At 36.5% G+C, this 14,367-nt stretch overlaps 1 protein-coding gene across 1 annotated transcript in view; it reads left to right on the top strand.

The window, feature by feature from the left end:
• Ccdc171 (coiled-coil domain containing 171) overlaps positions 1–13,548 on the top strand; it is a 313,064-nt gene extending 299,516 nt beyond the window's left edge. The window contains exon 26 of the mRNA XM_042692902.1: positions 11,791–13,548. Coding sequence (XP_042548836.1) covers positions 11,791–12,015 — 225 coding nt within the window. The 3' untranslated portion in view covers positions 12,016–13,548. The remainder of the gene's footprint in view (positions 1–11,790) is intronic.
• The last annotated feature ends 819 nt before the right edge of the window (positions 13,549–14,367 follow it).

Raw genomic sequence — 14,367 nt, 5'->3', positions numbered from 1 at the left:
CAATTACATTTTAATTTTGGCCACACGTTTCAGCCATAACTTCTCTAATATACATACATATATATTTCAATATATATAAAGTAATATTTAGTTTCAGTGTATAAACAGGTTTTTTTACGATACAGGCTTTTAGGTATAAAAGTGACAAACATCTGGGAAAAAAACCCAAGAAAATGGAAAAAAATCACAATTATTTTACTGCTTCCAAACATCTTCCGTATGTAATTCTCTGTACTGAGTTTTCAGTTATTCAGAAGGAAGCACAATCAGTGGACTAAGTTCTCCTGACACCTGCTTCTATTTGGCCTGTAAGCTAAAAGTGGTTTTTACATTTTAAATTGTTGGGGAAAAGAGATTATTTTATAGCACGCAAAAAAAGTATTTGAAATAACAATTCTAGTGTCCATACATAAATCCTATTGGAACATAACTCAGTAATTCATTGACATATTGTTTGTGGTTACTGCTATACTGAAACAGCAGTGTTCAATTATTGTAACAAAATATATAGCCTACAATGCATGAAGTTTTATCTGGTCCTTTATAGAAAATATTACATGACTCTTGGTCAGGTCTAAGCATGGTCCATGTTATCCAGAAATTTATAGGCATAATTTTTATAGTTGTGTAATATTTTATCAAGTGGTTGCAAGTTATACGTCTGTGGTTACATATTAGATTACAGTCGTTCCTTCCCTATATTGTGGTTTACTTTCTGTGGCTTCACTGTATCACAGGCTTAAAAATAAACAAACATGTAAATAGTGATCCCCCCATTGCAGGAGTTATATTCCAGAGATCCCTCCGGTAGGTAAAATCCACCAAGTAGCAAGAAGTAAACCACAGTATAGCGAGGGACGACTATACAACTACTGCTACTTTGCGGATTTTCACCTATGGCTGGTGTCTCTGGAATGAAACTCATGCGATAGATGAGTGATCACTGTATTTGTGATTTTTATCTGCTTATAATATGGAACCTAATAATAAATGAAATTGTTAGGTTAAATAGCACTAATCATTTAAGCTAGTTGCTCAGTTATAGTTCAAATGGGTCTATCATTTTATACAATTTACATGCTTGTTCAACAGTGCTGTCAATACCATACCGCACTGTAATTTTAAAAGTCCAGTTTTTGTTGGCAGTAAATATCTCATTTGCTTTCCATTTTTAATTGCTGGTGAGAGTTACTCTTTCTCCTATTTAGTTGTTAGATGTCTGTATTTTCAGATTTGTGAACTGTCCGTTCATAACTTTTGTTCATGATTCAAATTATTTTAAAGATAAAAAATCATCAGTGAGAAAATGTATATTTTGGGCTGGGAAGGTGGCTCAGTGGTAGAGCGCTTGCCTTGCATGCCTGAGGCCCTGGGTTCGATTCCTCAGCACCACATAAGCAAAAAGAAAAAAGCCGGAAGTGGCACTGTGGCTCAAGTGGTAGAGCGCTAGCCTTGAGCTGAAGAGCTGAGGGACAGCGCCCAGGCCCAAAGTTCAGGCCCCACCACCGGACTCAAAAAAAAGAAAATGTATATTTTCAAAAATTTTTCCATAACCTAAACTCTAAAATCACTCCTTTTTCTCAAAGATAAATTTTTTAACATCTTTTTGGTACTAGAAACTGAACCCAGGGCCATGCTTCCCTTGCCAGGCAAGGGCTATACCACTGAGCTACACCCTAACCCACAAAGAAAACAGTTTTATGCTTCCTTTCTCCAGGAAAAATAGGGCTGTGTATACATGGGTGTAAATTTTTGCTTGTCTTTAGAATGCAAATACATATACATATATACATGTCTGGGTAATCTCTGAGTTTCCATTGTTCTACTTATAATTTCTTGATACTATTCCTACTGAGCTCTGGTGCTCACTAGGCAAATTTTCAACATTGAATATTTTTAACTTAAGATGGACAAGGAGCATCTGCATGTTATATGAATGCATGTAACATATGTATGTATGCATACATGTATGTGTGTATGTATATATGCATGTAGGTGCTTTAGTGAACACCTCACTAGTTTTGCTTTTTATAAATTTATTTTTGTGAGTAGAGCTATAGAAAAATGTCTACTAGTAGAACTGGCAATTAAAGGGGTAAATAGGCTTAAAATTTTGTCTCTCAGAAAGTTTTCAACAGGTTTTACCTCTATTAACATGAAGTCAGTTTGCCTTTTCCCTTTCCCCGCAATTGGCACCATCAGATATCCCATTTTCCCATCAGATAGGTAGCAAAGTATCAGATAGCTGGCATGTCTTAGGTCTTTAGTTAAGGGTAAAGTGGAACACCTTTACCTCTGTTTGTTGGGTCGTTACACTGCCCCACCAAACAGGCTGCCAGGGTTCCCTCAGATGTGCTTTTTCCCCTTATTCATAATAGCAACTCTTAATATTACCTAGGATACTCAAGAGAGGACAAAAAAAAGCTCAGCCTCCCTGAGACTAATTTAGCTGTGTGATGTAAGTTCGAACTGGTGGGATGTAAGTGAAGTGTTCAGTTTTTGGATGTTTCTTTAAATGGAAGCACTGCTATTTGCTTTTTTCTTCCCTCTTCTGGCTAGAATGTAAACACAACACATTATCTAGAACTTGAACAGCTTTTTTCGGGGGGGGGGCGGTGGGTGGCACTGGGGTTTGAATTCAGAACCTTCTGCTTTCTAGGCAAGTAACTTTGGCACTTAAGCCATACGTCTAACCATTTGTACTTTAGGTCTCTTTATTTTCTTTCCTTTTTTCAGATAGTCTTGCATTGTTTTCCTGAGGCCATCCTGGGCTGTGATCCTCCCATATAGATAGAATTAAAGGCATGAACCACCATGCCCAGTTTGTTTGTTGAGATGGAGGGTCTCACTAACTTTTTGCCCAGGCTGGCCTCAAAATGTATTCCTCTTAATGTCTCCTTTTTGAGTGGCTGATGTTATAGGTATGAGCTGCTTTGAGCAGCCAATTTGAGTCCTGAGATAGTAGCTACATCTTAAGATCTGGAACCCATGATAGAAGTTGCCTGGATTCCTGTTGGCTTTCTTTAGCTCTGTCAGAGAATGTAAAGTTCTATGTTGTTTAAGTCAATTGTATTTTAGGTTTCCTATAAATCATATACTATCCTGCTGCTATTTTCTAACTAGGTTCCTCTTTTAGCTGATTTGCACCAGCCTTTCATAAATTAAGAAAGTAATCCTTATTGTAAGCATATTTATTACACATTTTTACCAGTTTACTAATAGCACTTTTCTGTACGACATGTGGGTATTTGATTGTATGGAGTGAGTGATTCCTTGTATTTCCTGCCATTTCTGGCACTCTCTCCCATTAGCTGTGTTGGGGCTGGGAAGAAAAGAGTGGACTGGGAACACAGGAGTGCTCTTAAGGAAACTAGGAAAAGAAAAGAAAAGAAAAAGAATTTGGGAAAATTCTCCAGCTTTTCCCACCCCCTAGTCATATCAGGAGATTTAAAAATTCAAGGAAAGTTTAAAAATTCAAGGAAAGAAAATGGGAAATGTTACCTTGTCAGGCACAAGACATCTTAAAAGCAAATTAAAATTTAAATATTCCTATGTAATTTAAAACTTCAGTGCTAAAGTTTTACCTATAAATATAACAATAACTTATAACTTCCTTTGGTAATTTCATGCCATAAAATGTATTTATTTACCCTAGGCCATGGATATTCACATGTTGGTTTTTAATAAAAATAAGCTACCAAAATAATTATTTTTAGCCTCTAGTAGAGTCTATGTATTTTTATTTTCTAGTCATATGTATTCGTTGAATTCTTGCTAGGCTGTGTCGTCTCTGGACAGAATGAGAAGATAGGGTATGAGTAGGCGAACCAGACAGACATCCCTATCCCTTTCTGCCACTAGTAGATGGTGAAACTTGATATAACAATTCCACTCTTCTGAACTCTAGTTTCTTCTACTGTTAAATTGGGAAAATAGCAGTACTTTCTCCTTGAATTATAAGAATTCCTATAATGCCTTTAAAGTTAGGCCTAGCATGGGGCTTGGCATACATGTTCAATACATGTATAATTATACTCTTGCAACTTACTATTGTGTGAAAGGAATAGAAACCCTAGAGGAGTGTAACAGCCCTATGAAGGATTATTCTTCCTACTTCACAGAGACTACAAGCTTACATGGATTAAATAACTTGTCAAAAGATCGTATACTAAATGGCAAGAAAAAATGCCGAGCACCCCTGGCTCACGCCTGTAATCTTAGCTACTCACAAGGCTGAGATCTGAGGATTGTGGTTCAAAGCCACCTCGGGCAGGAAAGTCCATGAGACTCTTTATCTCCAATAAACTACCAGAAAACCGGAAGTGACGCTGTGACTCAAGTGGTAGAGGGCTAGCCTTGAGCTGAAGAACCCAGGGACAGCGTCCAGGCCCAGAGTTCAAGCCCCATGACTGACCCTCCCCCCGCCCCCCCAAAAAAGCTTAGAATAGGCTTCAAGTCTATTTCCTTTCTGCTAAATCTGTAGTGCATAAAATAACCAAATAAGACAAACCATGAAGTGATAATATGAATGGTTTGTTTTCATCCACAAATTAGGACTCTTTCCTACTCATAGATATGCTGCTAAATGCTAGGAATGGAATACAAAGTCAGGATTTCCTCATATTAGGAATTCATAGTTTTACATAAAAAATATAATAAAATTAACCTTACAAAGAATATAAAATTTGGATTGGATTTTGCTGATAACTATAACTATTGTTGGGGAAAGTGGGAAGAGATTCTGGAAAGGCCTTAGCAGAGATAATCCTTGAGTTTACACAGTTCATTCCACAAAGGCAGATAGAGAGGAAGCTGGTGTAAGCCATGGAATGTCATATTTAGGGACAAACTAGATTGGACATTGTGGGGAATTGGTAGATGAGATGGGACAGGGAGTTTAGGAGCTGTAAAGAGCATGTCCATAAGGAAGCATCAAAAAATCCATAGCTATTAATCCAGTCAATCTTCCATATCAGCCAAGAGGTTGAGGCTAAACTTGAATTAGAGAACTTGAATGGGAGAGCTGGGGTCTGCTTGAGGGAAGAAATGTGATATGAATCAAGTTGGTATCTTCTTTTCTATTTTCTGATTTACTTATACCTTTGTGATTGTACTTTCTTTTTTTGTCAGTCGTGGGCTTGAACTCTGGGCCTGGCCGCTGTCCCTGAGCTCTTCAGCTCAAGGCTAGCACTCTACCACTTGAGCCACAGCACCACTTCTGGTTTTCTAGTGGTTCATTGGAGATAAGAGTCTCATTGACTTTCCTGCCCAGAATGGCTTTTTGAACCGCATCCTCAGATCTCAGCCTCTTAAGTAGCTAGGATTATAGGCATGAGCCACCGGCTCCCTGCTTGAGTGATTGTACTTTCATAATTGCTAGGAATACAGAAGTTCTTAGGGTACTGCCTAACTAAAGATACCTCCCCTCATGCCTTGTTAGCAATAAGCAAAAGTACCAAACTGGCCTGACTGTTAGGGAGAAAAATGCATCAAATATTCTGACAGATTTGAAATTTATAACTAGAAATTAGATTTGGTAGCTACAAGGAAGAAATATTCATTGGTATGATAGCAGATGTGTGAATGCACCAATTAGTATTTATGTGGCACATGTATATGTACATGTACATGTATATTTCTAGTATGTGACTGAGTATCCTACAAGAGACCATTATATATATGTGATTATGGCCAACTCCATTTATCTGTGCAAACTTCAGTATCTTGTAATATCAGCATGGCCAAACAGGAAATTGGTATAATTTGGTTAAGTATCCTGAAATAGAGTATCAAAGAGAAGAAAACAGTATGATGCTAATATTTAGAATCTAGTGGTAAAAGCAAATTAGGAGTTAAGGTAGAAATGGTAAGGAAGCCTCAGTGTAACACCCTCTTTTGGATACTTAGATTTTTTTTATCCATTAATGTTGAGCTATTACATTCTACTTAAAACTAATCAATAAAAATTCAAAGTTTAAAATATCAACATGGTAATTGAAATGATTGAAAAAAGGTATACTTTGGAATTTAATTGAATGAAGACACACCATTTAAATGGTAGCTAAATGTTATTTATTCCTTTTGCAGAGTCATGTATAATATGTGTTCCGTTCCTTTAAGATGAGTCCATCTGCATCTTCTCAAAATCTTGAGTACACACACTGATCATGGTGGCATAGGCTTATAGTTTCAGCTACATGGGCAGTGGAGGGAGGAGGATGACAGTCAGAGGCTAGCCCAGGTAAAAGTGAGACTCTACCTGAAAAAAACTAAATGCAAAAATTAAGTATGCTATTTGGGAAAACTGTAATTTTAAAGTAAATGTCACCCATAGGAGTTAGACATTAATATTATCTCATGAGCTATCACATAATGTCTTATAATAGACATCTAAAACTTCAGAGCTAGAGAGCACTCCTTTCCCCAGTGTATAGACAAGAAAGGTGGGTGGACTCATTTGCCTGCCCAGTTACATTGTGATGGACTTGGGGATGGAAGCTTAGGTCTGCTAATCTCCACTCGTGCTCTCAGCAAAGTATATGCTTAGCATAAGCTCCATGCAATACTACTCAGGCTTATTAAATCATGTTTTCCCTCGCTTTTTATAACACTAAATTCTAAGAGAATTAACTTGGCCATAAATGCTACAGTGGAGATAAATGTGGTGTCACTGTTTGAGAAGCTTTGGTTGGTAAAGCAGCTTTGACTTGTAGATAATTTATTGAATGATTATTATTATACTAATGTTCTATTTTTTGTTTGAAAAACATTCTTAGAAAATTAAGATATTAGCATCTTCAAAATGGCTACTGGATATGTCCAATAACTTTATTTTTAAATGAAGAAATTTAGTAGACACATTGTATATTGTGAATATGTATTTAGCTGATAGACTATAACAGTTCAAATAAGATCATTTATAGCTTATTGAGTAAATAAAAGTGCTTCCATAAAGATTCACATGACACCTAGCTTTTATTTCAGGTATCTAATTTCTTTTGGAAAAATTGCCTAAATTTAGATTTACATAAGATTACTACTAGAACATGATGGCAATTTAAAAAGCTGTTTAAATGACCACAGACTTTATAGATTTAAAACGTAAGATCAGGTAGTGAATATTAGCTTTGAATGGTCTCTGACACAAAGTTATTTAACTGTCTTTACTCTCTGTGTCACATTAGAGAAACATTATGATATATTTCTGAATATAATTTGTAATAAGAAAAATAGCTAATATGTACTTGTTACTTTAATATCACATTCTCAAATCAGAATTTCACCAGAATTCCTGCTGGCTTCTTTTAAGCTAAGTGACTTAAAATCAGATTTTGTCCTATTTCATGAAATATTTTTTAGCAGCACAGCAGATGATCCAAGCATCAAAAAGAATTATTTGTTTTTATTTACACATAATAAGCCTGTTTATTTGCTGGAGGTTTTACCTTTTGGGGATAAAAGTCAGTAGTCTTTTTCTCTCCCTGCCACTCTCTCTTCTTCCCTCTCTCCCTCCCTCCCCAGTCCATCCACTATTCTCCTTCCCCCATCCATCCAACCCTTTCAAAGTTTTTAGGTTATTTTCTGTGTTTAGGAAATAAGATTAGAAGCAAATATGTAAAAACCGAAACTTATGTGAATTACTGGAGAAATGTTCAACATCCCATTTCAAGATTATTCAGTTTAAAATTGTTACGTGAGATGAAAGAGTGCTTTCTTTTCACAATGTAGAAAATAGGCATATTAAAGTGTAGAATGAAAAAAGGCAGACAAGGAGTCCTTTTGTAGAATGTCAAGACCTGTAAAATATTCAAGAGAATTGAGCAGTTAGAAGAGACCTTCCCTGAAGGACTGCCTTCCCATGTTTATACTGTGTTAGGTTGATGGATTCAGAACAAAAAAGGAAACTTCAAGTACAACATATCCTTTGAAGAAGTTCTACTGTCTCTAATATTGGTCAAACAGGAGAGTTGGTCAGTTAGGTATATGTACCTTTCTCTAGTCTAAAACATCAAAAAGAAAATAGCCTCTGTTTCTATATACTCTCTCCTCTCACATGGTTTCTTGGACCAGAATTTAAAGTATAAAGATGTAAAAAAAATACCCAACAGACTGAAAATACAACTAACATATCATCTAGTAACCCTCATTCTAGGTATTTGCACAAAAGATTTGAAATCAGCATATTGAGTGATGACCATGCTCATTGCAGTACTATAGCACTATTGTCCACAATAGCCAAGTTATGGAGTCCACCTAAGTGTCCCTCAGATGATGAATGGACAAAGAAATGATGGACTATATACATAGTGGAATGATGCTATTCAGCCTTCAAAAGGAAGAGTTTCTGTCCTTGGTTTCACTGTTGATGGACAATACCATGTGAAATCAACCTAACACAAATGTGTTCTCACTTACATATGGATCCTAAAACAATTGAGCTTATATAAACACAGCAGAATGATGGTTACTAGAGGCTTGGATTGAGGAATCTGAAGAGATGATAAAGGGTACAAAGCCTACTTGGGTTAGAGGAATGTTGGTTTTTTTTTTTCAGATTTTTGGCGCAGTGTGGTAAATATAGCTAATAATTGAGTGCTGTACATTTTACTCTGGCTAGTAGAATGAATCTCAAATGATCTCATCACAAAAATGTCAAATACTTTAGGTGAAGGATAGATTATTTAGTTTGATATTATCATTACATGTTGTATTAAAAATTACATTGTAACTTTTTTTTTTTGTCAGTCATGGGGCCTGAACTCTGGGCCTGGGCACTGTCCCTCAGCCCTTCAGCTCAAGGCTAGTACTCTACCACTTGAGCCACAGTGCCACTTCCGGCTTTTTCTGCTTATGTGGTGCTGAGGAATCAAACTGAGGCCCTCATGCACGCAAGGCAAGCACTACCACTGAGCCACCTTCCCGGCCCCACAATGTAACTTTTTAAACCCTTAAATACATACAAGTATAATTTGTCAATACACAAAAAGTTGTAAAAACCCCAACACCTTACCTGATGATATTATTTTGTTATAATAAAGAATACTATTGCTTCAGCTAAGTTTTGCAAAGAGGAAAGTCAAGGCTCAAATTCTGTGTCCGTCCAGCTCTAGTGGAATGTAAAGTTAGGCCATGGCATTTGCAGCAGCAAAATCAAATCCAGTGCTGCTGCTGCTGATTCTAGCACACAGCTGGAAAAAAATGAGAAAATGTGGCTCTAATCGCAGTATAAGTGCAGCAGGCACACTGCCAGCCGTGGTGTAAGGTGGCCCCTCTGTTCATGATCTGAGCTGACATGCTTGCACCCAGGATTAAGGTTCTTTAAAACTCCTCAGAGCTGCTAATAAGCGTCAATACATGATTTTGCAATTTTTTTTTTCATTCCTTGGGAATAAGATAAATCTTCTCTATTATCCAAGTGGCCATTTTAGTTTTTTTTTTTAACTTCTAGCATGAAAAAATTATTTCCGTCAGCTATCTGCTTTGCAGTGGAACATCAAGAAATCAAAAGAACAGAGATCAAAGAAAATTGCTGAACTAGGTGTTAGGTGTAGACATTGATTTTTCTCTTGTTGTAGTTTTAAAAAAATCTACAAAAATGGTAACATATACAACAGCTGAATTTCTAATAATTTCCTAGAGCCAGCAATAGTTTCCTTCTTGTTTTCACATGTAGGAGCAGTTTTGTATAACATAACATAATAAAGTAGACCCTTAAACGTTATGTTATTTCGTTATCAAAACTGTAAGAAGATCCACCAAAAAAGGTGTTCTGAAAAATTTTATAATGTAAGGAAAAGGTTTTAGTGGAGATATTTGAAACTACAATTGTTAGCTCAGTTAACACTTACTTGCTAAGATTTGGCAAGTGCTGACGTACGATTGATCACTATTTTTGTACTTTAAATATCATAAAATAATACTTGCCATTAGACTTCATGAACATTAAGTATTTACTAGTTACTAACGTTACTTACAGATTAAATGTATGGCTTTACCCAATATGTTAGCTTTGTTAAATACTGAATGGTTATATAGCCAATCTTATGTTTAATTCTGGATACCAGCAATGTTGAAAAATATGAACAGTTGTTTCCTTGTTCCGGTTCTTATTTTGATGTATGATTCATACATACTTACAATGGAACAGTCTATTAAAACTGAGTGGTGGCATGATTGTCAAACATAAAGGCAAAATATTTTTACTAGATTTTTATACTTATGTTATTTTTTAGAAGTCACAATGGTTTTCTTACCTTTATTTGTGCTATATTTGTCAATTAAATAAACCAGGCTGACAAAAGTAAAATAAATACCCATATTTTTACTTTTTTTTTTTTTGTCAGTCGTGGGGCTTGAACTCTGGGCTTGGGTGCTATCCCTCAGCTCTTCAACTCAAGGTGAGTGCTCGACCGCTTGAGCCACAGTGCCACTTCCAGTTTTCTAGTGGTTTATTGGAGATCCAAGTCTCATGGACTTTCCTGCCCAGGCTGGCTTTGAACTATGATCCTCAGATCTCAGCCTCCTGAGTAGCTAGGATTACAGGCGTGAGCCACTGGCGCCCAGCTAGTTTACTTTTTAACAGTCTAATATAACAGGTTATGCAGTGTATATAATACGCGTATTGAAATAATATTAGTAGCATTAATTTATGTAAATTGCTGATGAATTGAAGCAGAGGTAAAATGCCTGGTTGTACTGACTTTTTGAAAATATAGCTTTATAAAAATGAGTGTGTGTGTGTGTGTGTGTGTGTGTGTGTGTGTGTGTGTGTGTGTGTGTGTGTGTCGGGGCTGGGAAGGTGGCTCAGTGGTAGAGCGCTTGCCTTACATGTCTGAGGCCCTGGGTTCGATTCCTCAGCACCACATAAGCAAAAAGAAAAAAGCCGGAAGTGGCGCTGTGGCTAAAGTGGTAGAGCGCTAGCCTCGAGCTGAAGAGCTGAGGGACGGCGCCCAGGCCCAGAGTTCAGGCCCCACGACCAGACCCCCCCAAAAAATGGGTGTGTGTACGTTTGACAAAAAATGTACTTATTACCTTACTTACTCAACTGTACCCTCTCTGTACATCACCTTGACAATAAAAAAACTAAAAGAAAGTGTGTGTGTATGTGTGTGTGTGTCTAACCTGGGCTTGAACTCAGGGCCTGGACACCATCCCTTAGCTTTTGTTTTTTACTCAATGCTAGTGCTCTACCACTTGAACCACAGCTCTACTTCAGGCTGTCTCATGGCCTTTCCATCTTGAGGTAGCTTTGAGCTGTGATCCTCAGAGTCCAGCCTCTGAGTAGCTAGGATTGCAGGCATAAGCTACCTACTTTCAGGTGTATACAAAATTTTAGTATTTTTCCTGTTGTTCTTTTGGGACATATGATAGATTCACAGCCACATCTGAAAAATATTAAACATTTTTATATATATTTTTTTCTTTAAAATTTTATTTTATTTTATTTGAGAACATACTGTACAGAGGGGTTACAATTACATGGGCAGGATAATGCGTACATTTCTTACCAAGCATTGCAGCCTCCTCCTTTGTTTACCCTTCACCTCCCTTCCCAACCTCCCCCCTCCCCCCTCAATCCCAATCCTTCTCCTCCCCCCCCCCCCTTCCCCCCTCCACCCCGCACCGACGTTGTAAACATTTTTATATTTTTATTACTTTGATTATTTAAATGGAAATCTCCATCCCACTTTATGTTATGATGATCATGTGTTTACTTCCTTGTTTGTAGTTTTAGTCTCTGTTAAGAATTTTTACTTAATATTTATTATGTTTCTCTTTTGTGTGTCACAGCCAGGATCAAGAGAACAGTCAAATCTCTCCATTCCTTCAAGAGCTACTCTTCCTGCTGACAGAATTGTTGTTGGGGATTTTTTGCCATTGCAAGCTGAACTTGATACAACTTACACTTTCTTTAAGGAAACATTTATAAATACTGCACCCCATTCTCTAACATCATCTCATTCCTCTCCAGTGATGTCTCCTAATGTCAAAAGACCAAGTCAGAGTGGATTATGACTTTATGAAATAAAGCAATGGAGGAAGAGCTAACAGTACAATTAAAATTGTTTTAAAGGGGGATTTTCTTATTACTTGAATTTTGTTTCAGCACAAGGGGTGGGTTTTAAAAATCGTGCAGTAACTTGATGTGTGCAGGAATCTGTGTCTCCCTGAATAATGAAATAACCCAGTTCCTCTCTCTTAAGTTTTATTTATTATCACAGTTGCTCATTTTTATGTAACATATTTTTAAATGTTAAAGAATGACACTTTTTGGGTAATTTCCTTCGGACTTAAAAAAATCAATAAGCCATTTTAGTCTCTATCTATCAAAGTTGTTTCATACTTGTCTATTTTAAAGCAGGACTGCAATACTTTAATAGGATTGAGAGAGCTATTTGAAATGTATGCCAATGATTCCTGTCATTTCATGGCAGCCCTGCCATGGTTCACTGAGCCCCTCTTCTCTCTTGTCAGCTCAACTGAAGACAAGCATTTAGTTGCAAACTTTAAGCAGGTTGTGCAAAACAGAAATGATGTGACTGCTTCTCCTCCTGCACAATAATGTCACTCCTGGTCAATGTGAGAAGGTCAGGTTGCTCCTTGTAAAGCTACATGATACCACTTGCCCATTTGAACAAGTTAAGTTAACTGCTGAATCTGGTCCCTGCAGGGATTGAAAACTCATCCTTTTAGCAAGTCTGCTTTTGATAAGAAAGTAGAGCAATTGTGCTGTGAGGATTTCCTTGGTATGTTTAGCCACTTTATAAGGACACTTCCCACACCAGTACAGCAGATAATATATTTAGTATAAGCTGAAATCTTCAAGGTAATGGCTGTTTTGACCTTCAAAATAGGCTCCTTTTTTGTTTTTGTTATTGGTAGGACCCGAGAGTGACGCCCATCTTTGATGCTGACAGAATTTAAAACAAGGCCATTGCCCTGCATTTTCTGCCTTGTAGCACACAAAAGTAAAATTGTATGTCAGGCCGAGATGTCGGGGAGCTGACAAGATGCCCCAGTGACATTTCAGCTAGAAAGAGCAAGTGTCTTGCAACCAAGTGGTCAAATATCAAATAATAGGTCAAGCAGGAAGGAGCTGAGTTCTAACCACAAAGAGGTTTCTGGTAACTTACTTGACAAGCTTTTGGGTGCTTTGTGGCTTGACAAAGTGATGTTCTGTTGGGTATCACTAGACAGACTGTTCTTTATCGCCTTCAGAAGATCAGACATTGACATTGATTAAACTCTTTAACCCTTAAAGGTTAAATCCTTGCCGTTTGTTTGCATCATGGTAAGTGAAGAACAAAAGAATATTTGTAATATGTATCTGTTTCTGTATTAATCATTTAACTCCCCACTGACATTAACTTCTAAAGTGACCTGTAGTTTTTGACAAGGAATTTTGATGCAAAAAATCTGTATTTTATATTATTTTTTCATTATGAAGATTTTTATTATGAACGCATTAGAGAATAATAGTATGCATTGTAAAATCTATGTTGTGTTTACTATGACATTTGATTCAAATATAACTGACTGCTGAGAGTTTTTATTGGCCTTGATAAATAAAATCTGCATACTATTTATGTTATTAGCCAGATCACCCAAGTGATATATGCTATCTGAGGTAATACAGCACTATTATTGTCATACTGTGTAACACAATACTATTTTTTATAATACTGAGCTAGTTTAATTAGCTTTGTGTAAAACTTGAGAAAGCTTTTTATGTGGAATAAAATTTTATTTCCCTTAATTCTTTCTTTGGAATTCTTTTTCATATGCCCTGTGTAATGCAATCTGGATGAAATTCAGAATTTATTGTAACACAGAATGTGCTATTGATTGTTTTTATATAGATCATAGAATAATTTATGCACAATTCCACATATTGTCTTCTGCCATTCTGCACAATGATAATATTCTCCATATGGAAGTTGATGAACAGTTCTTTAGTTGATGTGATATCATTAAACTTCCAAATGTTACTGTGTGTAATATACATGTCTGTGTTTGTGTGTACATGTTTCCATTTGTATGTTTCTGTTGATCTGTTTCCAAATTCTAGTGATTTAAGAAGAGCAAATGCTTTTGCAAAATGTGTCTTGGGCAGGCTTTGGTCTGCTTGCCTTAATTTTACAATTGGTTAGTAGGATAATTCCCAAAATAAATGTGTGTGTCTCCATGTATATGTGTATTGACCTTACAGACAAATTTTACACAGCAAATTCTGACTATAAATTCAAAAAGATTATTAAATCAAATCGAAGCATGTCACATTTATAAGCAACTAGATGCTAAAGGCCATAGAAACTGAAGGATGAGCCTCCTGAGCAATCATTAGCATTCACTACCAAATATAGTAAT

Source organism: Dipodomys spectabilis, unplaced genomic scaffold (assembly GCF_019054845.1).
Source record: "Dipodomys spectabilis isolate Male_0828 unplaced genomic scaffold, ASM1905484v1 ptg000158l, whole genome shotgun sequence".
NCBI classification, from domain to species: domain Eukaryota; kingdom Metazoa; phylum Chordata; class Mammalia; order Rodentia; family Heteromyidae; genus Dipodomys; species Dipodomys spectabilis.
Note: the sequence above shows the minus strand (reverse complement) of the source record. Positions and strands in the feature narration are given on the sequence as shown.